Source organism: Molothrus aeneus, chromosome 1 (assembly GCF_037042795.1).
Source record: "Molothrus aeneus isolate 106 chromosome 1, BPBGC_Maene_1.0, whole genome shotgun sequence".
NCBI lineage: Eukaryota > Metazoa > Chordata > Aves > Passeriformes > Icteridae > Molothrus > Molothrus aeneus.
The window spans coordinates 112,036,399-112,063,130 of record NC_089646.1 but is presented as its reverse complement, the minus strand read 5'-3'; the positions used below and the strand labels follow the sequence as shown (position 1 = coordinate 112,063,130).

The window sequence follows — 26,732 nt, the reverse complement described above, 5'->3', positions numbered from 1 at the left end:
AATGCTAAATAGGATAAATTTTCCTTTTGCTATTGGCTATCAATGCAAATGTCCCTAAAAACACTGAGTTAATGGGGATCTCAGTAATATTACAACAATTATATGTCTACAGGTAAAGTTCTTCTCGCATTGCATGTGATAAGGGTTGACAAGCATGGAACATATCATTACTATATCTTGTTGAATATCTTTCAATAGTTTTCACCAGAAGAACAGCAACAGTATAAGCTGGCTTCACTGCAGATAATGAGTTCAAGCTCACTAAATTCATAAGTTTTAACCTATACCCTCCAACATTTCTAGTGACATGTAAATTTAATTTCTTCAAAACTTTTGAAACAAACAGAAAAACTAACTGTGTCACTTTCTTCCTAAGCCTCCAGTGTAACACACATGTTGCACCATCCAGGATACTTAAAGCCCAGCAAAGAAATGTGAGGTTTAAAAGCGCCTCCCTGCCTCCTTAGATCTGAGGTTCCATTAAAGTAGGAAATTAACTTTATTACTAAGCCAGCCTGCAATGCATACAACATGATTATTCCTCTCTCATTGTATTGAATCTACTTAAACCCATTTACACTAAAGATCTGAGGAAGCTTTCAGTACTTTCCTACTGAAGAGAATTATCTCTTCTCATTGCATCCGAGTCTGACCTGTATGAAGGCTTCTTTTCAAATCAGTAAAAGGATGTAGTACCTGCTGTTCTAAGAAACAAAAAAATCAAAGCTGGAAACAGCAAATAGTTGGCCAACTACCTATACCCAGCCACTCTTAGCAATTTGTAGCAAACTGTGTGTATTCTGCCAACACGTTGTTGAATACTACTTCAGGTTGACATTGCAGCCTTACATCCTGCATTCTCCATCCCTGATTCTCTGTCCTGTAGAGGAAAAAGTGTATGCATGTCTAAAATCTGGTTTTCAGTCTCAGGGGATACTCTTGGGAAGAAACCTCTGGGAACAGAGGCAACTTTTTCACTGCTTTACGTTTTCTCTTCCTCCAGTACAAACATGTAGTTATAACCTCAGACCAGAGGGTGGACAGAAATACATCAAATAGTGGTGTTGAAGACTTAATGGCTCAGACCTCTGCCAGACTCTAACAATGATCTTTGTCAAGCAAATGTTCTTTGTCATTTTTCCTCAAGCAGGGATAAACCTGCAGAGGTGGTCCTGCTAGAAGAGGCAGAGGAAGCTCTAATCATTGGCAGCTGTTTGAAGGTCACTGTCCTGAATGTTGGCCACTACTGGTGAGAGGTCACCCACACCTCCTTTCAAAGTGTCACACGATACACTCCTAAAGATTTTTTCTTATCCCAGTTTTTATGTGTGAGGGTTTTTTTCAGAAGTTTTTGACATATGAAAAAGAGGGCAATTGAAAGCAGTAACTTTATTGACAAAGGCTGGGGGTTTTTGGTTCTAAGTATAACAGGGGAATCAGTTTTTTATTTTCTAAAAAAAGAGTTTATAAAAGATCAGACCAATTGTTGGACTTTACGATCATCAGAGTTAGACAATGTTGGGAACTATGACTTCATAGTAAAAGGAAGCATTTCCACTAGCACAAATAGCTTTAAGGTCTATGGACACTGAATTTTTCGATTGAGTTAAATTGGAAAGTCAAACCGAATCTCAGAAGATCTGCTGTGCTGTTCACCATTTTAAAAGAATGATCAAAAACAGAGGCAGAATAATGGCAGTGTACTGAGTCCTGGTAGACAGAAGTCAGACCAGGTAAACCAAAAACCTCAATTTGTTTAATGAACTCTCAATTTTGTTGCCTATTTCTTCAGGAACACAACACTCCAATTATTGAAAAACAGGATGTTCTTTCAGAAATCATACACTAAGCAGCCTCTTTTGTCAAGGCTCTGCATCTCAAACTTGTCAGAGATGTGATAAATGACTGAAATACTACACTTTCCAAATTCTATGTCTATGTCTATTCCTCCACACAAACATTTAATAGGAGGTTTCAGAAAAGAGAAAATCGTTCCTTCAGAAGAGTGTAAACCAGAGCAGGTCTGCTTCAAATTCAATCACAGTTTCACCACTAACTTCAGCTAAGACGTACAGCAAAACACCAGGTTTTCAAACCCTAAGAAAGTGGATTATAATCTATTTCTTAAAGGTCTGAAGTTTAGGTCTTGGACAAAAGTCAACCTTACAAACAGGGTTTTTCTTAAGCAGTTAGCTGAATCTCTGATTTTTACAAATATAGTTGGAATATCCAAGTTATAAGAGAAGAGTTTCTTTCATAGGTTAAAAAAAAAAATAGTTTAATTTTGGAATTATTAGGAATTTGTTCTCTGCTCTCCAGAAAAAGAATAATTCCAAGGGTTCAAAATACTTGCAGTGGGATAAAACATTTTCAAAATTTATTCAAGAGAAAGTTGAAAGGTGACTTTTCCATGGGAGTTTTCTGACAGTAAATGGATGTTTTAAGTTAGTAGAAAAAAAAAGACAAGATAAAGCCCCAGACCCGATAGCTGAAACTAGGCAAATTCATAACCAAGCCCAAGCAAGTATTCTCAAGTGAGTGTCATTAATCACTGTATTGCTGTAATTAACACCTCAGATAAACACCATCCTCTGACATACATCACAGCCAGAAAGCAAGTCCTCAAATAACCCCTGTCTTTAATTATTGTGGGAGTAGTAAAACAACAGAAGCTACTGTAGTTTGAGGGGCTATGGAAGTTACTGACACAAGGAGGAGAGGCCTCAGTGCTTCTCACTTCTCCAGAGTGACTTGTAGACCTCTACTTTCTGGCACAAATTCAAAATAATTACATTTGTATTTAAAATTAATCTTTTAATATAAGTTTTTTATTAAAGCTTAGGAATCTTACAAAACAAAACAAAAACATAGCAGCAAACTTGTATTCATCTACAAGAAGCAAACCATGATTGAACTTTAAACAGAAAACTGGCACCTTTCAGAGTATTTGGGACTGACATGTCATTCCATGCCATAAATAAAGAATCTATTTCAGTGAGTCTTCATAAAGTTTGCCTACTAAACTAAAAAATAAAAATTACTGTAAGTTCCCATTCTAAGTTGTTTTTTACACTAGTTTAAAATTATAATAATAGAATTTGTTAATTTTTTTTTCGGACTGTGTTGGCTTTCCAACTGCTTGTTCATCTTTGTGAGAATGTAGAACTACAAACAAAGGGACTTAGCAAAAAAGGTCCAACAAACGTTGATTTTTAAAAAATAAGAAATTTTAAAGTAATAAATCATGCTAGCTGAAACACAGCAACAGAACATCCTGGACCACAGGATTCAACTTTTCATTTTCATTATCTAATCTGTGCCATCCAAACAAGTTTGAATTTCCTTTTTTTAAAGAGAACTCTTTTCTCTTTAATGACATTTTTGAAGGGATTCATCACCTGATTGCTAGTTATTTTAAAAAATTTAAAATTGTCTATTCACACCTGACTTTATGTATCTTCACCTTTCCAATACTTTGATTAATTTTGATCAAAATATCTATAACATAAAATAATCATTGAAAATAAATATCTTACTCTAAAAAGTTAAGAATAACTATTAATTCAAGAAAGACCATTGGATATTCTCTATTTATTTTATATTTCTAAGTGATGTTTTATTTTATGCAATGTACATAATACTTAAATAATGTGATCTTGAGATTGTCAGTGATATTAATTCTAAATAGCTCATTGTAAAGTATATGCAAAAATCAAGTTTCTTGACTCTTGAGATTTGCTCTCCAATCATCTGAAGTCTTTACTGTAACCAGTTACTTCTTAGCAGCATTTAAATAAAACCACCTTTACCCATAGACTTGATTTTACACTAACATTCATTTCTTCATTATTATTCAGTGTACTGTAACCTATAATGATACCAGAGAGGGAAAAAACCTTCAATGTTGTTGACCAAACTGATGAGAAACTTAGGTGACAAAATAGCAATTAGTTACTCTTGAACAGAGGTCTTCATGGGTCAACAAGATAACAGCAAGTGCACGAAGACATTTTTAAAAATTAATACTTCTATTCATTCATATTCTTATCAATGACAACACAAATGCACATTAATCCTTCATATGAGTCACTTATAAGGTCACTACTAGCAGATGTCATAGGAAAATCTATACTTTCACTTTATATGCATAATTTAGGCCTCTTTGCATTCATGTGAAGTACACTTCATTTTTTCCATTGCTATCTTGAGACTGAGAACTGCTGTGTGTAGAAGATAAAATTAATCTTGTGTTGTCTACACTCAGACTCAAAGCTAAGGTAAAGTTTTCAAAATCATACATTACAATGACAAAAATTATTAACCCTTCCTCCCTCTCCTTAAAAGGATCACCTACACTTGTATATGTTCTTAAATCTTACTGACAAAAGCAAAACCACAGTAACATGATAAATTGCTATCTGGGCTTGATATACAGAAAAATAAACACTACAAGCAGGCAATAACACTTTCTGTCCCACTAAGGAATTGCAATGGATTAATGTGATATTCTTTGTAGCAGAATTGATGATGAACTTATTGGCTGCTCCTTGTGCCTGACACTGTAATTTAGCATTCATTAATAACTATTTAAATTAGAGAAAAGCTGAACAAGTACAGTCTATACAGTTGAAAACACTTCTCAACTCTTACATCAAACCTTATTACAGAGTTGGTCAGCTTGAATTTTAAGGGAATGATTGCCTTCCATTCCATAGTGTAGCATAGCTCTAGTTGCCTGCTGTAACAGTATCTAACATACAAGAATATGTTTCCTGTCTTGTTTCTAGTCCTCTAAAATAGTTTGGACTCATTAACAGTAACATTGACTATATACAAAGACATGCTTTGTGTAATAGGTAATAAATAGACCAAAAATATCATCTTACCTTTATACTTAATCCAAATCCTCCTACAGTCTGTCTTCTAATTGTTACTGTTCTTTCCTGGAAAAAAAGAAATCAAGTTTTGCTAGATTTAATGTCTTCTGCCTAAACAACTATATTCATGCTTCAATAAGTTTTTTCAACATTGATTTTTGTTGTTTCAATGAAGTTCTGAGTTCCTGAACAGAAAATCCCGTGAAACCTATGCTCCACAGGAAAAAGACAAAGCCTGGAAGAAAAGAAGAGATCCTGTCTCAAAAACAACAACAACAACAAAAAAATGTTCAATTCACACTAAAAAAACCCAGAACTTTGGAGTTGGACAATTATGGTACAACACACACATTTCAGAGGTTAAGGCCTTGACTAGTTCTAAACTGGTCCCATCTGCAGGTTGATCACTCCATGTTGAAGTACATACAGTTCACTCCTGCAGTGCATTTCTCAATTCAGTTTCATCTGAAAGGAAAACAACTTGTGCATGCCAAGATCACTCATTGGTGTGAACCAAAGCCTAACAAGGGCACACATTGCATGAATTCATTTCAAAGCACAGTAATGATCCAAATTAAAACAAAACCAAACCAAAAACCACCTGAAGCTAATACAAAACCAGCCACTGTTGATCTCAGAGCAATAGTTTAAAAATCATAAGCCATAACCTACAACTATTAAAAGCAGCCCATCTTTTTCCTTTTAGTGCTTGTCTAAAAATTTGTGCTAAAAAATTGTAGGCTACTATCTTAGATATAAACATTTACAAAAAAGATGGTTTTGGGTTTTTTTTCCTACTCTCTCTGTTGACTTTATAACTATAGATCATTTAGAATTACTACATTTAGGTAGTAGTAAAATAATGTATTAGCAGATATACCATATATCCAGATTCAGATACATCAATTTTGTAGATTTTTGAATGCTCTCTACACGTGGTCTAGATTTGATACTCATTTAATTACCTATATATTTATTGCATGGCATAAGTTTGCATGCATGTTACATTTAATTATATTTATTTCAGCACAATTAGCATAGATAGTGTCAGTCAGATTTAAATAGATCATCAGAAATGTAGCAGTGACAGGAAGGATGAAATACATACAGATGTTTTTTGTTCTTCCTTACTTCATTTACAGAAAGGAAAAAAAGGAGGTACCACATAAAAGTTTTGGAAAACTGTTATTTCAGAAATTTGGTGAAAATCAAGCCACCTTGTTTCCTTTTTCACATTTGCGACAAATATGAACTAAGCAACTGTGGAAAGAGCAAGCGTAAACTCCAATGTTTTGGACTGAAAGACAAAATGGATTGCCTAAAATGAGACAACCATTTATTTACGTAGGCTAATGCTTGCAAAATGCTTGCAAATATTTATTCTAACTAAAAGGTATATATTTTGCTGTTAAATAGCCAAACACTTCAAATTTTATTTTTGACATAAACCTCTAAAAAGGAACTTTCATAATGCAGTTCCTACAGACTGGGTTAAGGCCACAGACTTTACTCAGAAAACCTAGAAAACCTTCTGTCTGTCACAGCATCAGATGGCAGGTAATAGTGCTGACAATATATTCAGGATAAACCAATATAGGCAACAGTCTCATGTGTGGTCTAAGCTGAGTATACATAAATGAACAGAAAACACTCAGCTGTGGCTCCACTGGGAGCTGTATTTTTCCTGTTAACTTTATCTTGTTTCCACCTCCAGCTTGTGCTGAACATGGAGTTAAGAACATGAACTTGACTTGTACACTCTAGTCAATATATTCTGTTATTTTTTCTTATACAGGTTCAAATCAAATAGAACACACTTGTGCTAAGATGACATTGAAAAATAGCAACCTTTCACTAAACTGGCTTGAACTGGCTATTGTTACATCAACCACGAATGGAATGAAGGACAACATGTGGATTAAATTTCAAACAAAGTAATATTCTCAGTGAAAAACATGCAACTTCATAAAATTTGTAGTTCATGATGTGTCAGTAGTCACTGTAAATACTGACATCTGATCATATCCTAAGCTGAAGCCACATTTTTAAAAACCTAACAGAAAACTATACTGAAGAATATTTCTGTCCTTGTTGTCTTTCTTAGCTCAACACGTGCCTAAGTACCCATAAAAAAGTACTCACATAAAAGAGTCAATAAAATATACTTTTTGGTTTTCACCAAAGGCAGAATCAAGATAGTTTCAAGCAAAGGCAGATTATCAGACTTCAAGATAATCCTGAAAACACTTGATCCAGGGTCTTCTGTGAGTTTGCCAATGCTGCCTGACAGAAAACTAGAAAGATTTCACACTGGAGTTCAGCACTACTTCTTTATGTGAAAAAAGTCATGTTAGCATGGAAGATTTTCTAAATAGGCAAAACTGTATAGATGTAAGGGAGGAAACCTGAAAAATTTCAAGACAGTTTTTCAGCTCAGCATAATGTATCAGAGGGTTTTGTCTAGTATTTTTTCTAGGTTCTTTTTTATCTCCATTGAAAATTGATCTTAAATATTTTGGGACCAGAGAGTTACTGAACTGAATTTCACTTAAAAAACATATTGCAAACTAGATTCACTTGAGTGATGTGTAATGTGAAGGGAAGGCACTGCATTGTATTTAATCCAGGCTAAATCAACACATCTCTCAGTTTTACAAAAAAGAAATTATAGTTTGCTTATTTGCAGAATTACATTTTCTTTACATCAAGTTAGCTAACAATAACAAACATGCAAATGATCTTCAAAAGTACAAACCAGAATTACATACAAATCGGATGTTTCTTTAGTAAACTATCAATAATCCCCTAATCTGCAATTTAAAATCCCTTATAAACCTCATAGCAAAACAGCATTTCCAGAACAGTTAGAAGCAGACATTTCAGACATCTGAATTTTGGTTTGGGACAAAGCCCCAGCTCTAATCAGCCATTGTTCCATGCAACTTTATTTTTGTAATCGATAAAGAAAAATAAACACATTCAATCCTGGCAGGTCAAAGCAGGTGTCCAAATTAGGTATTAATCAACTGCATCGAATATAGAGGCAGAATGTCAAATTTAGCTTGAAAAAGATAAATCCATCCCTTTTAAATTACAAAGTAACTTGAATCAGTATTTTGATGATAGATACCTGCTTTGAAATGTTTTGGCAATAAACTCCTTTGTCTAAGTAAGTTTATAATTTGATTTGCACATCATTTATTTTATGTAACCCTCAAAAACCCCAAACCAAGCTTAGCTTTCAGTGCCATTTTCAACCCAGGTGAATGGAATATACCTTGTCAGCAAAACAATATATTTTAATGTAAAGTATTTTTACTATAATGATTAATGCACAAAATAAATTTAACCGGCAATCTGCAGCAAATTATTTTGTTCTGATGCCTTTAATTCACAATTCAAGTGAACAATAACAATAATAAAACGCTTTTCTCTGGTCTAATAGCTTTAAGGTCTTAAAAAGATTTATAACTATTCATTAATAAAACACAGCAAGAACTCTGGAGGCAAAAACTTTTGTACAAGTGATAAAGTGCTCTAAGTATCCTGACTGACTATTTTGTTGTTCAGGTTAAAAATACTGATGTTCTGTTGATTCTCTATCAATATTTTTATGCATTCCCCTCTTTTTGCATCACATGATAGTCTATGAATTTGCAGTGGTTTTGCAAATTCCAAAAGCAACTTCATTTCTAACTTTACAAAATAAAACTTGGTTGAGATGAAAAGATACTTAGTTCACTGTCAAGACTACACAAAGTGTTCTGTGAGCTTGTAATTCCATTTTCACATTTGTTATCTACATGATACAGAACAGAAGGAAGGTTAGAGCTCCTAGGACTCTTAAAAGCAAAATTCAGAGTAGTGCTCTTGCTGTTTCCCGGAACAGAACAAAAGTAGTTATCATTTTATTGAAAAACACAAAGCTGCTGCCATGCTGTCAGCATCTTGCATTTTCCATGTGTCTCAGAAAATTTTCTGGAAAGGACAGCAAAGAGTTTTGCCAAAAAAAAAATTCTTCCTCAGAGTTTTGCAGTGAAAGAGAAACAAAGTTTTTGAGGCTTTTATTAAAGAGGTACTAAATTTTCTTAAAATCCATATGATCTTCTGGGAACATAAATGTCTTCATGAGTAAGATCAGAAGTGAAAAATGACCATGTGAGCACAGAACAACATAAACAGTGAGGAAAGGAAAACACAGAATCCTAGGTAATCATTAACTATTTATATTTAGTCAAGAGTTAATGTTATTTCTAAGTTACATCTTGGAGCAGAGAAAAAATTCAAGTATTTCATAACCAACTCTTAAAAATATTTTGTTAGCTATTATTTCAAACTATCTTGTATAATATAAAGCAGTCATCTAACAGGATCCAATAATCTAATACTGTGTCTCTATGAAAGAATCAAATATATGTTGAACAAAAGGATTAAGAAACTTCAAAAATCTTCACAAAAATGAGTTAACAGCATGTGAAACTTAAATATACCATTTCTCAACCTTTTTCCCAGTGTGTGGTTATTCATCTGGTGAGTCTGGACATTCATCTTGCAAGAGTAAAGGTATAAAGAGTTAGTTTGTCTAGGTACACACAGAAAACAAGACCTTTCTTTTCAGAGGATTAGAAGGCGACCAAGGTATTTTACATATGGAAGAAGATGATAAAAAAGCTGAAAGGTTTGCAGCAGAAAACAGGAGGTGGGGAAAAAAAGGAATAGACATGGAGAGGAATCTACAATAGTACAATGACATGGAAAGATGTAGGAGGAAAAAAAGGAGGAAAATATTAGAACATAAATTTTAAAATGTAATAGTATAAAGATAAAATCAATACATTGGCAGCAACTTCATAAATCAACCTGATAACATTTGATGCCACAATATATTCAAGGCCACACTTGTATAGTTTTCAGCTATTAGTAATCCTACTACATTTTGAAACAAGAAAATATAATGAGGATTTTTAAAATTTTATTTAATCATTGCATGCTCTTTCTTAGTGACATTTCTTTGGATTAATTTACCTGGGCAAGCTTTATACACATTCTGAGTGTAAAGGACGCAAGACACAGGTCAGTCACATTCCTAATTTGAATTAATAGTGCTAACAAGGTTTGCCAGCAGACTTGCTCATCTGCTACCAACTCCCATCACATGGCATTTGAAGGTTGTCTCATTATTTCAGTTCCTCATGCAACTGGAGGAGCCGGGCAGTAAGGGAGGGCTGCAACCTGCCTGGTCAACTGGAAATCCCCCTTCCTCTGCATCCATGCTGGAAACTGAGGGTGGCAAACATAGCAGTGTCATGCAGGCTGTTAACAGTGACTAGAATGAAAAAAAAGCTCTCAACCCTTCATACTTCAAAATGTTTCTGGTCTGGCAGCCTACGCTTGAAAGCTGAAACACCGACCTAAATATCTACTTATAAAATTTCCACTCATACAATTGTTTCACTTCAGGAATACTGATTTCTTAGTATAGAAATAAAAGAGAAACAAACCTAGAAACCCATGGTCAGGATCTGAACTCCCACCAGGTTTTGTAAGGAACATTCTCTGTAGTTTCCAGCTACTGCCTTACATCATCCACTGCTATCAACGTTTTAGGTTCTCTGAGTTTTTTTCTGATTTGCAATATTTTTTTCTTCCAAGCCTTCTTCCAATGAGGAAAAGTCATTATTTTCTTTCAAATCTGGCATTATAAATGTCATTTTTAACTTCAGCTGATTGCTATGCTTTTTACCTTTAAGTAGCTGCAGAAAAATAAGCTGCCTTAGGCTTTCCCTAAATAATCATATTTACATCTGTCAAGTTGTCACTTTAAAGCTGTCCAGATTGGCAGGGGAAAAAGTTACCCCCATCTGATAGATACTTGACGACTTCAGTGAAAAAATTGATTCACTCCACTGAATAGCTGACAGATACCAAAAAGATAAAAAAACCCATAGATTCTTACTGGTAGCTTTGTGAAGGTAACAAGAATGGAAAGTGCTTGAAAGGTGACCTATCAGTGCACATATTTGCAATTCTTTACTAGACAGGGAGTTCCATTTTGGCATTACTTGTAATATTCAATCAAACATCAGAATCAAAATTGTAAATAAAGACACAAGAGAAAATAAGTCAAAACTATAATTTACCATTTTAAGCTTTCAATTTTTTTCTTCTATTTTAATTAATTTAAATTGCTAATGTTAATTGAATCTTTTTTAGTAATACTAAAATATATGACAAGAAAATTCATAATTTTCAAAAGAGAATGATCCAATATAACAAATACAAAATTAATTCTCAGGAAATCTCAAAAAAATTAAATATTCAAGCAAGGAAAATGTAATAACTTCATGTGACTTCCCAGGCATGTCATCCCTAAGTGATGTGTTCTGAATTTAAATTTATTCTTAAAAATTAATAGCTTTATTCTTGACATTTTAAAAATCAAGAAAAAATTCTATTGTGTAAAGTTTTAATTTAAAAGACTTTTTTATACAAAGCTAAAAAAAAATAGAAAATCTCTAATAACTCATTTTTTTAATACTTTATGGGCTTTGTATATATTTATGAATCTTTCAGCACTTGATTTCACAATAGCACACAGACAACCCTAAAAGTGAGACTTTTTTTTTTATGCTTCTAGTAAAAAAAAAAAAAAAAGACAGTGTGGTTTACAATATCAGAAAACAGATCTGGCTGCAGTGCAACATTTTGAGACAGTGATACATCTTGGCCTTAGTAAAGGTGTTTATTGATAGTTTTTTTTAATCACAAAACCAATTACAGTCCATAGGCTACATTGAGATGCAATAGTATCAACCTCAGTTAAAAGTTTGGACAAATGCCATGCTACTCTGAGAACTGTTGCTCTGTCAATTCGCAAAAAAATAAAACCATTCACTCACTTTTTATTAGTATTGAATTATGATTGACCTTCACACAAATTTTCCCCAAAGATCTTTAATTAAAAAATCAAACCACTAAAAGAACTTCTTAACATTTAATTAATTAATGCATTTACTACACAGCAGCACAGAAATAAATTACTTGAAAGAGATGTGACTCATCTGTATGTTATCAGCAGGTGAGTTAGCAGTATTTTGTAAAATCTATGACCCTTTAAAAGAATATTTAAGAAAATTCTGTAAAAATGCAAACTATCCTGGCAGCTAACAATTTGCCAGCTGCTTGCAGTTTATTTTGATTCTTTAAGAAAAAAGAGTAGCTGATTCAAATCATCCATTCTGTCAGATGGTTTATTGTCATATCCTTAATTTATGGATCTCACATGCACATAGACTCTATGTGTAGAAAATATTCTGAGTACCATTAATGAAGGAAATTTATTAAAGAAAAGAAGCAAAAATCCACAGCTTCCTAAACAAATAAGCTGCTTATCTTGATATAGCACAATAATCCTTTTCCTTGAATTTCAGATGTTCATGAAAGGTAATAGAAACTGTGAGGATTAACTCTAGAATAAAAATATTGATTCTGGAATGGCAAATATTAAAACCTTTCCTAGGAACAAATCTACTTCAGATATGTCATACCTTAGGCTATCTCCTCTCTCATCATAATTTTCACCAAGTTCAGCATTAGGCTAACCTGGTTAGCCCAGGCTATTTAAATGTACATCTAAAAAGAGTGGGAATTACCTCACTCCACATTCTTATATGGACCACCACACAGCAAACTTTTGTGAGCATAATTTCAAGTAATTAAAGAAATATGCTTAAAAGAATAGATAAAGACATTGTAAAATTCTGCCATAAAGAGTGATGAGGTTCCTACGTGGTTTAATTCAACTCATTTTGGGACATTTAGTAACTGCTCTGGGAGAAAAGGGTGCACCTGACCTAAGGGACAGCAGTCTTATCTTCCAACACAAGCCACTCCAACTGAGGCAAACACTTCCCCATAACATAAAACCTCTCTACAGGCAAGGATTTAATTCAGATTAGTAACAACATTGCCTTTGAGTTTCACAATACGTTCTAATCCCACTTTTGGTCACTTGTGCTGGAGCTCAAATCTACATTGGATATCTGCTAGCAGCATAATGCTGAACCCACTACACTTCTTCCTCTTGGAAAGCAAGACTTTCTTATTGCACACAAAAAGAAATATATTTAATACTTATTGATGCAACTGATACTCAAATTTAGATGTAGTCCATGATCATTTGAATGATGGTTGATTCTGTATGGAGTTGCTATAGGTACAATTGCTGCAGAACCCTCACTAATGCTTATGGTTTTTTTCAGCCCATTAAAGAAACAAATGCTTTCCTTTTTTAGTGTATAACACTATTTATTTTGCTTATAATCTTTTATGCACTTTATTTTCTTACTCCAAACTGTACACAACAAAAGAAGAAACAATATTTCTTTGCACCTCTTTAGTTTTGGAAACTAGAACTGTCTAACACCAAAAGGAAGTGTTCCAAATTAAGAACCAGGTCCTTATCCCATACACTCACATTAAACAGCACTTCATTCCTAAGGAGCCATTGATTTTATTTAGATTATTCCACAGGATGCAGATCTGGATGCTGCTGGAACGTTAAGTGCCTGTTTAAAGACTGTCCTACACAGAGGAGCATGCAAATTGATTCAGACTCAACAAACAGAAGAGACACTGTTCTGAACTAGAAACACAGTAATAGCCTTTCGTTCCATACCAGTGCAGCAGTGATAAAGCAAAACCTTATAATCGAATTATTTAAAGATTATTTATTTAAACAGATTAAAAATTATTTTTACTGTAGTTACTTGTGTGTAAAATTTAGCAATACTATTGTTCCTCAGTTACAAATTTTATTTTTATGCTTAAAGAGTTCATTCTCTGATGCATTAAGTGTCAGTTGCTAATGAAATCCCTTGCTTTGTAGAATTCAGGTAAAGGAAAGATAAATGCTATCAGTTGTCTAGAATGACAGAAAGAACAGAACAAAATGAACCAAAGTAAAACATAGGAAAAATAAGCAAGCAAACAAATGAAACCTAATAAATCAGGAATGAAACTGAGGAAAACTTAAAAAGGAACCCTGTGGGACTTCTGTGATTATAGTATACAATCAAGGTACATGATTCCAGATTATTCAAATTACCTTTGACAAAAGAACAGTTAACTGTGAAATGCCAATCATTCTTATTTGGAATGAACCTACTGCTAAAAAAAATAGACTTAATCCTAAAGGAAATCAGAGTAAAGTGCTCAAAAGTCACTACTCCAACAAGGACACTTCCAGGAAAATAAACTCTGCATCAACACACTAATACCAATCAGTTAATGAGTTATGCATTAATATGCAAATAACATGGGGGAGTTTAATTGGGGAAGCAAATAATCCATTATTTTCTACAGAGCCTTTGCAAAACTAAGGAGAGAAATACTGTAAGAGAAAGCCTTGCTGTGAAAAGGGAAAAAAATTAATATGCATTTCATGAAGACATTTAAATAACAAGTTCAGCAGGATATTACAGATATTACAGCAGAATAATGAAAGTCATATTTCTGAATGATAAAATCTTTTAATAAATAAAGTCAGAATGGTGTTGGTGAAATAATGGTGCCACAGTGTATGTTGCTAATTGAACAACTACAGCTTGAGCTTGAACTCATAGCTTCTTCCTATCCTGGCGGCTGGATGTCCTGTCTATTGAGGAACATGGGACTCGGATTGGTAAAAGGAGCATCTATATTGCACATAAAGGATACAGACCTGTATTAGCAAATTGCCTTTGTTCAGCATGAAACAGTCAGAAGCTAATGTCAGATTTGCCAAGCAAATAAACCCAGACTCTATGGAGACTCTAAGCAATGTGTTCCTCTTGTTTCAGAGAAAAACTCCGAAGAATTCACCGCGACATATTCATAATCATGAGAAGGATAATTTGATACATTTTTTCATTAATCTTTCACACTCTTTGCACTGCTAACATTCTACCAATTTACTTTTCATTTGTGCTTTCTATCTTTTTATTGTGCTTGTATTTAGAGATCCAAGTAGGTGGAAACAGCAGCAATTAAATAATAAAACAGGCATAATAGCATTAACAAAACATTTGTATGAACAGATATCACACTACTATGCCTCACAAGATTTAACATGAAATTCTATGATTATTTTATTTAGCTTAAAGGGAGATCTCTAATGTAATTACAGTATCTATAAAAATGTCTACAGAAATTAATACTAAATGATTTCTTTTATTTTTGTACCTATCTCCTAATATTAAATAAAAACTTTGCATTACAATAGCTCTAAACCCTACAATATTATTCTGCATAAAATTTTCCAAATAATCTTCCAAATAATTGTAATTTCTCATGCACACAATTCAATATGATGCTTAAATAAGGAATGTGACACATCGGGTAAAAACAGTAATACATAAAGCCCATTATCCCTCTGTTCCATCTCTGTTAACATGATATGCTGCTAAAGCTAGTGACTCCCATAGCATTCCCGAAGTCTAGTGCTGGCCTACCATAGGAAGGAACTCAAGCAACAGAGGATAAAAGGTAACTCTTCTACCAGCAAAGCCCTGACATAATTATCTTATCAACTCCACAGACAATACTTAGATACAGGTACTTTGAGGTATCTGTACTCCCTGCAAAAACCACTGCTCATGTCATTCCTCCCACATTCATTGGCTCCAATACCCAAAGGTGAGAGAAGAGAAACAGTGGTGCAGTCATGCATATGCCTTATTATCTCATTGCTGCTTCTTAGATGAGTATTGCTAATATTTACTCACAAAAGAAGCACTAAAATACACTTCGTGTTAACAGTGTAAAATGAAATACCAATCCATGGGAGCACATGCATAAAGATGTGTGTATGCACACGCACATACACACAGCACTGTTTCTTTGTAAAGAACATCTTAAAGAAGAAATAAAAACTACTTACACCAGAATAGAAAGGCTCACCAGACACACAGATCACATCCTGCTCCTGGATCATCAAAATATCTTTGGCTAAGTGCAGTCGCACTTTGAAAGGCTCCTGGTTACCATCCTGCAGCAAACAAACCCCTGTCTTTGTCTTCAAAGGAGGGAATAAAGAAAAAAAAATTGTTTTCAGTTAGCACTAAGAATTGTTAGAAGTGATATTTTGAATAGAATACTTGATAGATAGGTACAGTCACCATAAACATGTGAACAAATACTCAGGACTATTTTCAATGATCATTGTATTTAGCGTGTTTAGACTACAAGAGAACAAATGTTACAGTAGTAAATATTAAAGGCAGAATTTGCAATAATAAGATGCTTCTTCAACCATGATGATTTTGTGAAACTCCTTCCAAATTGCTTCAAACTAGCTGTGCTCTTATTTTCCATCTTTTCATTAAATGATGAAACACCCCACTTGGACACAAAATAAAAGCTGATCCTCCACATATTACACTATTTTTGACACAGAAACACATACAATGACACCTCCAAAAGAGCCAGATGTGAGTATCAACAGCTTCATGAACCCAGTTGTGCGCTATTGTCTGTGAATAAAATATTGATTTAACTTTTTTATGGTCCTTTTCAACTGAAGATGCTGAACTAAGAATAAGAGAAAATAAACCAAAGACTAAAACTCCCTGTAGTAACTTAGTTCTGGCTCCACTTCTGTATATTACACTTATGGCTAAAGATCAGGAATTCTGTAGGATTCCTCAATATATAACAAATGATTTTCCAGCAATCAACAGTGTCTTTGCAGTAGCACCTACTTGTACTATTTTTTGGGGCATTATACATGAGAGGGCGAGCACTGAAAAAGTTGGCACGTGAAAGTACCATCAGTATTTAATTTCTCCTGGAGGTTATGTTGAAAATAGTACTCTTTGTAACACTTCATCAATGGACAAAATTCCTACTGGTAGAGCATTTTTTTAATATGAGAAATCTGCTTACAAACAATCTAAAACCTTTGCCTTACAAGTAATTTATCAGCATAAGCATTTGCATAGATACATATATATAGATAGATAGATACAGATATAGATATATAGATATATAAATAAATAAACATATTATCTCAGATGAAAATTCACATGTAAAAAGTACTGAAAACCTTTGACACATCAGTGCCAATAATAAAACCTTCACTATCTTCACAGAAGTCAGATTTCAATCCAACAACTGTAAAAAGTTGGCTTAAGAGGAGATCAAGGAAAGAAAAGTATTTCTCTGAACTTTAAGTGCCAAGGTTGACCTGGCTGAATCTGAGGGCTCTTTCTCAGACAAGAGTTTAAAAGAGGATTTGGAAGATCTCGCCTTAATGTGCTCTTACATCCATAGCATGGAGAGAACAAACACAAATATGGAACTGACAGTAGGCCACTGGCAAAAGAGAAGTTTAAATCTCTCTCACAAGGTTTTAAAAGAGGTGGAAAGGTCAAGGATAATCTTTAAATAGCTCTATATAATGTTCTCCACTGACAAACTGTTCTGTCACTTCTGTTCCATACTCAACACTCAAACTTTGGAAATTGTTTTTTCTTGGATGCCAGGAACAAATGTGTATAACTCAGCCATGACTTTGAAAGTGGCTTTGACATTGTTTTTATTCTTTTTCATCTAGGTAAGAAGAAGAAAAAAATTAAGAGCTCCATGCATTGAACTCACATTGAGGTCAGTCGAACCTCTGGTCAACATTCATCCTTACACCATTTTTCTAATATTAAAGTGTCTTTTTTTGAGGTTTTTTTGTTGGTTTTTTAGAGTTTTTTTGTGCACAGGATAAGACAGAAACTGATTAATGTACACAGAAAAAATAAATAAATAAATGGATCCCAGGAGTTAGGTTTTCAGTACCACTGAAAAATTCTCTCATATCATACATAAAATGTTACAATATTAAAATAAAGAGTGGTCATGTCCTTAGAACTTCTCCTTTACACACTAAGACGCCTCCTCTCTCCTTGAAGTTGTGAAGAAAGCAGTAAGTGACAATGGAAGTTGAACAATGTGGATTGTAAATAATTATGGTCAAACAAAGGGGTCAAACACTTACAAAATGCCTGTTTTCTGCAGCAAAGTTTGCAATACGCCTTTCCTCCTCCCTGGATAGCTGGCAATAGAACAAATTCTGCCTCTCATACACTGGGTTTAGTAACTCTGCCTTACTTGATTGCATGTTTCTGATTTGGTCAATAACCTTATAAAATCTCTATAGTCTTTCTGCAAAAGCTGAGGGGCTACTTTGTAGGAATTAGAGGCAACCACAGCAGGCACAATTAGACATCATAATAAAATTAAAATTCAAGTCAGTTTCTAAATGCATACGAGCTGAGCTTATTCAGCCTGAACAAGCAAATCAAGCTTGGGAACAGCAAAATATTTTGGCCCTTGGAAAGATTGATCACACACACTCAGAGACCTTATTTACATCAGACATTCTAAAATGTAATGAACCACTTTACTGTTGTTGGGTTTTATGAAAGCTAGTTTACAATACAGTTCAAAATTAAATCTTCAATTATACTAGCACCTTCCCTCTCCAACCTGACAGCTGCATTAACCATGTTAAAGAGAAGCATGTAGCTGAGTTTCATTAGGTAACTTCAAAAGAAGACCTTGAGAACAAAGACTGGAATTAAATTGTTTCATTTTTCTCTGTTAAAACCTCTTTCTTGCTGCTCTCACCCACACCCTTCAAAGTATTCCACAAACTGAGTAAAATAAAGATGTGAGTTCCTGTTCCAGAGCTGGAAATTAGGGAAGACAACCTGTATATGTACTTTCATGTAAACTGCTGCGCACATCAACATTTTTATTCATGTGGCCAAAATTATTGTGCAAAATTATTGTGATCAGCTGTACAGCCTATAGCCCTGCCCTCTCTAACATTTGAAGAGCTTAGATGGTGTGCATGTGTGTGTATATGTGTGCATGAGGTGTGGGAGTGCAGAGCCATGGCTGATATTGCCTTTTGTTCCTGACACCAACTTTTAAGAGATTCTATGCAAGGCTGTGCTAAAACTCTTCCCTCCAAGCCTTTCCCATGTCACTGGCAGAGGGCTGAGCCCTCCTCCTGTCTTACAGCAGTAGGAAACAAACAGCACATTGGCTGAGCTGCTGGGCCATGCAAGGCATCCCCTTGTGCTCAGACACGTGGCACACTGCATCACCTCACAGCAAACATGCAGAGAGAAGAAGAGTTCAGCTGACAACAGTTTGCTAAGCCAATAAAACTTGACTGAACCCAAATCACCAAGAATATCACCTTATTTATAGAGTTGGGCTCCTGTGCTGCAAAGATGGGAAGAAAACTGAGTGTTTTAAGTTGCACATTTTTATGAAGCAGAGGTGGTACGTTAAGGAATGCATATGGAAGCATTGGAAAGAGGTGAAAGGGTTTCCAAATGAGAGAAGAGTCTGTGGCTTCAAGCAAAAGCAGTGATGAAGGAAGGTAGTGGTACCTAAGTAACAGATGCAGTGAATGTTGCACCCACACAAGGCAGCCTCTGTAATCTCATTCCACACAGTTTTAAGCTGAGTTAGATAAGAACACTGATAAGAGCTGATGTCCTGGGAAGTGCTTACAGTTCCTGAACTAATATAATTACCAGAGGGGCTGAAAACTGATCTCCCTTTGCTTCATCACAGAGGACAGTAGAGGTGGGCAGAGCCTTTAAGGCAGACAGCTTTTCCAGAGAATATGGTCACACTCTGATCATTATTGGCAACAAGGCAATGAAAAAAGGCCACTTAAAAATTATACCCTGACTTACAGCACATTGCCCATAGGGGCTGTGTAAAAGATCTGACCTAAAGATTCCTTCCCTAAAAAGAACTTAGAAATTCTTACATACCAAAACAAACTTTCCACATTTTTTAAATGGCCTTCACAACTATTTAAGAATTAATTTCAGGGAAAACACTCATGAAAACTACAGCTCCTACATTTATACTAGCAGCAGGGTACCTAGAAAACGGATACCAAAATAAATACTGCAAGAGAAACAGCATTAAAGTTACCTGTTGATTTAGAAATAAATTTCCTGCAGGACTCCTAAAATAAATATATTTTTTAAATTTACCTGGCCTGTACAAGTCTGCTTGCAGATTTTCTGCTGATTTTTTTCTCATTTTATGTCTTTGGTTTTTTTCTGATCATTTATGACAAGGAAAAAAAATCTAAAACATTTCCTATGTTGTGTTCTCAAAGAGAGTTTTTCAGTCTTTTAGGCAGTTTTCAAGACATCTTCTCCTTTCTGCTACTTTATCTATGTATTTGGCCCTACAATAAAACAAGTTATTTAGCTTTGCTTCTCATAGTTTCATATCAGCAGGAAGACTTTAACAAATATCTCAGAATAGTTTAGTCCACAAACAAGTGGAAGCAAGAGAGAAGGGGGAAAAAAAAATCAACTCAGCACATCTTCTATGCAAGGTCACCTGGATTTTTAGTTTCTACTTTGACTGTTATGTCCTAAAAGAAAGTAAGCCTCTGCAATTTGGTTTTAAGCCTTGAAATTTATTTCTACTATCAAGAACATGATAGCAGTAAGGAGAATGGGTTACAAAACTGCCTTAAATGTGTACCCAGCTCCTTCAGATTAGTATCTACCCTTTTGGATGCTTATTTGAACTGAGGCTGACCTCTGAATATTTGGAGATATGCCTGTCACTGCATCATAATCATAAGTATAATAATAAAAAAGAAAATTGAATCAGAGGTTTAAGGAGGTAATGGCATTGGATTTAAGGAGGTAATAGCAATGGATTCAAGAGGCAGGAGTATGTGTCAGAACCATATATGGGATGTTTTTTAAACAGTCCAGCTACACATTCTGTGGAGGTATTGCTAGCTTAAGTGAAAAGCCCTTATATTGTCAAAAACTGGAATGCAGCCCAGACACACAGGTATGTGTTCAGCTTGTCATTCAGAGCCTCTTCAATCAGATACCAAGATTTTCCAATCCAAGGGACAGCAAGTCCATTCCTGCATATGAATTGTACACTCCAGTCTGAAAGAACTGCAGAAAAATTCCGAATTTGGACTTGAACTTATTTTAATTTGATTTATCAGGTATTTGCCAGGTAAGTATTTGCTTTAGTATTCTAAGTGATATTATTGAAAGAATTAATTCTTAGAAAGTCCTTCTTTCAAAGTGTCTGAAATATAAAATGTAAATTCGACATTTGGAAAAAATATATATTGACATAAATATGTATATATGATCTTCTTACTAAGCTAAGGTACTTTTTCAGAGAGAAAATTTTATTTTTCTGACACTGTAAAATGCCATTTTGATGTCTGAGTTGCCAATGAGCTTACTGTGACTATGGAGTTGAACCCAAGAGGTAAGGTAATGTAAAACTGAAGCCTTTTGTGAGAACATGGATGCTTCTTCAAATTTACTTCACCTATTGCATTCTAACAGATATTGTAAATTATGAGTCGTTTTCCATCATGTTTTTTTGAGGTTAAATCATGAGTTGAAACTTCATTTTTGAAAAATCCCAGAAACCCACTGTATTGCTATTTAACAGGATTTATAAACAAAGGAAAACAGCAGCTTAGTCTGATATGTGTGAATCAGAAAATGGCATAAAGGTGACTAGAAATTGACCATAAAAGTATATAATGATATTTAGGGAAGAAGTTCACAAGAAAGTTAAATATGGCTTAAAATTTAAAACACGTTTTGTTGCAGGAAAGCCCCACCCCAACTAGATGGATGTTGAAATAGAGGTCACTACACCCTTGAATAACAGAACATATCAAATTATAAAGCTTGTGAAGTCTACAAGAACATTTATAGAATTCATAAAGCACAGGACAAACAGTTTACCAATTCAAATGAATCCTTCAAAGAAACAATGGGCACTACTGTGAAAACAAATGAATAGAGTGTAAGCAGGGAAATGAATGGGGTATTTATTAACTTAAATAAGTTTGATGCTATACTGGGGGGGGGGGGGGGGGGGAGGAGGGGAAGGAAAGCCAAGCTATTAAAGTAAAGAATGAGATTTCAAAAAGTTAGAAAGCTGCTAATGATGCTTGTTCATAAAGTGCGTGGAAAAGATGAACTTAAAAAAAAACCACAGGGAAAGATGTTCTAATGCATTATAATCATCCCAAGTCTTCAATTTCAACAGAAGGATACTTTCACTGCAGAGGACAGTATCATGTCAGAGACTGAGGTTATCTTCCAAGAGATAGTTTTCAGAATATAGAATAAGGTCAAGTGAGTACAGGAGAGCATTTTAAGAACCCAGTGACTCTGTGATTTATGCTCTTGTAAAGTTCAAAAAGCTTGGGATAAAGGGTAAAAGAGGAGCTGCATAGTCTTACGGTTTAGAAAGAACAACCGAAATTGTTGTTAAATAGAACAACCAAAAAAAATGGATGTATTTGCTGATCAGTGAGGGAAAAGAGCATGGAATACTGAATAATGAAACATGAAATAGTGAAAAAATTCCACAAGTAGCAAGCAGAGAAGCCACACACAAAAAACAAAAAATCACCTCTTCAGATAGCAGGTAGTTTCCCTTTAAAAATGTGGTTTTGTGTTTAAGATGTCCTCTTTTTGTAGTACCATTTGAATTGTCTAGCATGGAAGTTATTTTCCTGCAGACTAAAACTACTTTAGGATTCCTTGAAAGGCAGCACAGCCTGCAGATAAGATGCTTGGGGGAGAAAATAATCATTAGGATACTAGAAATCCCTTTGAGATTGGAAACAAACTCTACCCGTCTACATATCTGTGTTTAACTTCTCATTACAATTATAACCCTGACTGCTCCAATCAGATCTGCTGCAGGAACTTGGGCACAAAGTGCACATGCAGGTACCTATAAGGACACAAGACCATTTCAGTGTCAAATCTCAAACCAAATCTCACTAGTAGACACTAAAAGAAATTAGGGATGCATGAAAGCATCAGCACTATGAAAGAACTAAATTTCCCTCAGAGACCTCCAGTGCACTAGAGCAGCAGTTAATTAGAATGAAAAGTTCATTTGAGGAAAAAAATTGAGTATGTCATGGATACCACGAAAAACATGCTTTAGCTTCAGTGCATCTATGTGGAAAATCTTGGGTTTATGCTACTTGAAGCTCAGCTCAAACCATTTACTGCCATTACTAAGGATGGAAGCACCAACAAGAATCTGAGCTGCATTCACCAGATTTGCGCACCATTTGGGAGCGCAATCTCAGCTCTTCTGCAGTGTAGTGGCTACAGCACCAGGATATGCAGGTGAAAGCAAACAAAAAGGGGAAGAGAAACATCAGACAGCCAAGATGCTTCACAAAAATTTTTACTGCCATTATCAAAAACTTCTTAGTAACTCTTCTTTGCAGTCTCCAGATTATGGAGTTTTTTTTGGATGGGTGGAATCAAGCTCTTCTTCCCTTGTCTACCATGGAAGGTTTGTAAATCAGCAGATTTTTAAAGAGCTAAATTTGATATCCATGCCCCATTAGAAACTAGATACAGAATGAAACAGACCTGTCAGTGTACTTGCACTGTCAAGGCTAAGACAGGACTCATGCCAAAAAGTTGTATTTCTGTGGCTGCTCTTGTCATTATGTCTGCTGGACACAGAGTGAAGTTAATAGTCTTCAGAGTTTAAATAGTCTACAGAGTTTAAAGAATAACAACATAAGAAAACATGAAAATAATACTAATCTTCCTCCTTACCTGAATAAGTGCATTCAAAAAGAAATAATAATGGTAAAAAACCAAAACCAAAATGCCCTAATAACATGCTTTATCTCTTGGGCATCCATGAAGCACTTAGGAAATAGGAATACATGATCATTGCAGGCTCCTTCCAACTGAAAACACTATTTGAAAAGCCAAACCTCAAGATTAATAAGAATGTTTTCTTCCAAATAATCTGAGACATACTGCTATAGAATTTACACCATGCATGCATAGTCTGAGGTATTAAAGCCAGATATATAATGTCCTGGAAAAACATCACAGTATTCTTTCCCAAAGGCAGGGCTCATTTTAATATTACTTTTTTACCCTACTACTTGTTCCAGAATGCTGTCATGATTTAGTGTTCTTTAGTCTGCTTATTTTCTCTGCTCCCCTAATTTATTCCAACTGATTCTCAAGTCACAATTGGTAATATCTACAGTTAGCTCTTGATTTTAGTACTGTTCCAATCCCTTCACTTCTATTTTTTCATGGGATCATGGTCACACCTAAAGTCCTAGTCAGTTTTCTTGTTTCCAGTCCTACCGTCCTAAATGGTGTTTGCGGTTTTCAGTGTACAGGTACAGGTAATTATCATGATTTTTAAATTATAATAATGCATTAAAATCATTACATAATTTGCTGTAAATGGTCCTCACTGTGTCTTAATTGCTGAAGTTGTTAAAATCACATTAAAACAATTGTACATAGACAATCACTGAGTAAATAAGATGCCCTTGCTAATGTCTACAAATACATTTTATTTGCTTTCTTTAAGGAAAATTATTATAAACACAGAAAGTGTTTTCCTCATCTCTAGTAGAGAGCAACTGAAGTACTTTGCATTGACATTATGAAACCAATTCTAGGCAAAAATTACTCTCTTACGTCACTAAATCTGAATGGAATTGTTTTTCATTTTGGTCATCTTCATAGCTTCCCTTCCCCCTACTCACTTTTCTCCCATACTTCTACATTTCCCCCTTGATTCTGCTGAGCAGCACCAGGCAGATTCCTGGCTCCACTGACATTTTTCTTCATGTACAGGCTTTCAGATACAAACAATTTCAAGAAGAGCAAAGCTCACACAAAATGTAGCTGCCTGCACCTACATTGTGCCTAAAGAGGTAAATGGGAACAGAGGTGAGGTCTAGAGATGAATACACTTGCGCAAATTCTTTCATCTTCTACTACAAAGTCCATCTGCCACCATGAAATGATCAGCTGAATAACTTATATTTGACTATATAACTCCTAAAACTTCAGGGGAAGAAAAGAAAAGGGGGAAAAGAAAAGTATCTTGTATATAAAAAGGATTAAAAGTTCATTGATTTTCATTCTACTATTTGAAAAAAAATCTGATCCTACCTCTTCACAGGCGGTCCTGAAATCCATGTGCTATGACACAGCAAGTGATATTTGTCTAAAATGGAGAGAAAGACTTCATTAGAATGAAAAAAGATATAGGAAAACATAGAAGTTATCTGTTTGAGATGAGCCACTGCACTTCTCTTTGGCTAGGTCCAGTTATAGCAACTGCTTAAAAGAAGAAATGATCAAAGTTGCAACAGGATTAGGAAGATGTTAGAAGTTGTTCATGTTCTTATAAAGTACACAACCTGGTTTCATTGAATATAATCAAAGGAATGATTGTGTTCCCAACACCTCCTACCTCTCACAGGACATTCAAACATACTTTTCTTATTGCAAGTGTAAATGTCCTTCCTTTTAGGTTTCCCAATTTTTATTTCTTAAGTAGGAGTATACTCAAAAGTAACAAAAATAGTGACAATTAAGTATTGCTCTTCAGAACACACCCTCTTTTAAAAAAAGACCTTTTTTTTCTTTTCTCCCCTAATTAAAAACCATCACTCACCAGTAGCTTTTGTCTCATATTTTATTAATGTACCTAATCTCTCCACAGAAGCCGCTGTCATTTAACAGTGTGCTTACTTTCCAGAAATATTTATGAGTTGAAAAACAAATGTTAGAAAAGTCAAGAATACATGTGAGTGTTGGCAAAATGTCACACCAAATCCAGCGATTATTACTTTGCCTGGCCTTTACTTAAAGTGTATCCATAGCCATGCACACCTATTCATTCATTTATTTATGTGACAAAGCCACTGTAACAGAGTGCTAGCAGAGGCTACCAACAGTGTCCTGGGTCTGCAATAGAAACACCCATGCATCAGTCAGTAACCTTTTCAGGATACACAAAACAGTACTGGGCAAAACAGCACTTTCATTCAATGCCTGGAAAAAAAAAAAACCCTAATAAAATTCTCTCCACCAAGTATTTTATTGCTGTTTTGCATTAATAATGTGCTTGCCATTACTTGTATAGGTATAGTACTCAAAGTTCCAACACAAAATTTGCACCCATAGCCTAACTGCCTAACTTTAAAATAAAATTCAAAATTCCTCACATAGTACAAAAATTTAAACCCTAATAGTTACAATTAAACCTCTTAATAATAATAAAATATTTTCATTAAGTCTCTTGATTTATTTTGCCACCCTGAATGCAGTTTTATTGAACAGCACACATATGAGGTTAATGTTCTCTATTTATTGAGCTCTGCCTGGTTCACAGCCTGTTCCCCAGACTAATTTCTAGCAGAGATAGCCTAGATTGGCTAGGTTACAATTCAGAAATTTGAAAATGACCCATCATCATTCCTTCCTTATCAGCTTTACACAAGCAGAAAGATCCAATAATGAACTGTATCTGTAATTCTGCTATCAAAAATGCTCATAAAATCAAGGTCACTACTACTGTTTCAAACATTTTCTCTCTGGTGGGTCAGTCATTGTGTTACAAAGTTTGTTTCCTTGTAATCTTTATGAACTCCTTTTTCAGCTGAATAAACTTAAGTCAAAAAGAGATTTTACTCACCTTAGCCAAATATTCTGAAGACTTCTTAGCCTTCTGGAACTAGAAGAGCATCTTTGAAACATAAACTGAAATAATGCACAGTGCTCTCCTTTCTTGGGCCCTGGTCATGGCAGGTCACTAATTCCTACTGCAGTCAAAAGTTTATTCTCTTGTGTTATGTTCTGCCTTATTAATAAAAGTTCTTCAAAGTTGGGTTTGGGCAACTTTGGTTCCACAGTCAATGACAATTCTATTTTCCTTCTCTTTTACCTTCTCTTTTAGCTACTCTTTGATCTAAACCTTGTC

The 26,732-nt window shown here is 34.7% G+C and overlaps 1 protein-coding gene across 2 annotated transcripts in view; it reads right to left on the bottom strand.

Moving 5' to 3' along the window:
- The window catches only part of SNTG1 (syntrophin gamma 1), a 320,654-nt gene that overhangs the window by 134,051 nt on the left and 159,871 nt on the right, over positions 1-26,732 (bottom strand). For both annotated transcript variants that reach the window (XM_066563043.1, XM_066563052.1), the window contains exons 2-4: positions 24,917-24,971; positions 15,796-15,930; positions 4,887-4,943 (exon numbers count right to left, since the gene is read on the bottom strand). In XM_066563043.1, the coding sequence (XP_066419140.1) occupies positions 4,887-4,943; positions 15,796-15,930; positions 24,917-24,943 (219 nt within the window). In that variant the 5' untranslated portion in view covers positions 24,944-24,971. The remainder of the gene's footprint in view (positions 1-4,886; positions 4,944-15,795; positions 15,931-24,916; positions 24,972-26,732) is intronic.